At 67.8% G+C, this 794-nt stretch overlaps 1 protein-coding gene across 1 annotated transcript in view; it reads right to left on the bottom strand.

Moving 5' to 3' along the window:
- Positions 1–6: 6 nt before the first annotated feature.
- The window catches only part of EPN1 (epsin 1), a 14969-nt gene continuing 14181 nt past the window's right edge, over positions 7–794 (bottom strand). Inside the window, 3 exon segments of the mRNA XM_006150372.2 lie at positions 7–283; positions 431–581; positions 583–692. Coding sequence (XP_006150434.1) covers positions 75–283; positions 431–581; positions 583–692 — 470 coding nt within the window. The 3' untranslated portion in view covers positions 7–74.

Here is a 794-nt window from a genome sequence, read left to right as displayed (position 1 = left end):
CCCACCTCAAATGCACTCATGACACTGACTCCAGGGGCAGGACGGTCAGGCGGGCCAGCCCCTCCCGCCCTGGATTAGAGGAGGAAGGGGTTAGTGTTGGGGGCCGGGGGGCCCGGGGGCATCACGGGGGGCAGGCCAGGGCCCCCACCAAGAGGAGAGATGTAGGTGGGGGGTGCTCCAGGAGCTGGGGGCACCGGGCTGAGACGGAGCTGGTTCAGGGTGAGCGTCGCTGGGGGAGCTGGCTGGAAGGGGTTGGTGACGGAGGGGCCAGTGGCCGGGGCTCCTGCAGGGAGAGAAAACAGCAGATGCACAACACGGTCAGCACCCTGCCTGTCAGGCCTGGGGGTCTCAGACAGCGGGTGAGGAGGGGATGGGGCACCCAGTCCCAGCAGGACCTGTTCTGGCAGGACCCAACTGGACTTTCACTTACCACTTGGCAGGAAGGGGTTGGCAGCCTTGGATCCCGGTGGTGCAGGGCCCGGCCGGCTCACCAGTGAGTCAGGGTCAACCAGAGCTGCGTTGGGCCCAAGGAACGACTCCGGTGTCTTCCGTGTTGGGGGCGTGGGGGTTGGAGTGGCCACAGGCGGGGGGGGGCCCCCCCACAGCCTCAGCCATAGAGCCTCCAACCCCAGTCATGTCAAATGCCCCAGGGCTGCGGGCGGGCACCTCTCCTGCAAGCAGCTCCAGCTCCCCTGGAAGGAGCCGGGAGAGGGGCTGAGCGTGACAGGGGCAGGGGCTCTTGGGTGCCCGCGGCACAGGCCAGTGTGGGTGACAGCTAGACTCCACTCCGGCTT

Source organism: Tupaia chinensis, unplaced genomic scaffold, assembly GCF_000334495.1.
Source record: "Tupaia chinensis unplaced genomic scaffold, TupChi_1.0 Scaffold000286_1, whole genome shotgun sequence".
NCBI lineage: Eukaryota > Metazoa > Chordata > Mammalia > Scandentia > Tupaiidae > Tupaia > Tupaia belangeri.
The sequence above is the reverse complement of the archived record's forward strand: the minus strand, read 5'-3'. Positions and strand labels throughout refer to the sequence as shown.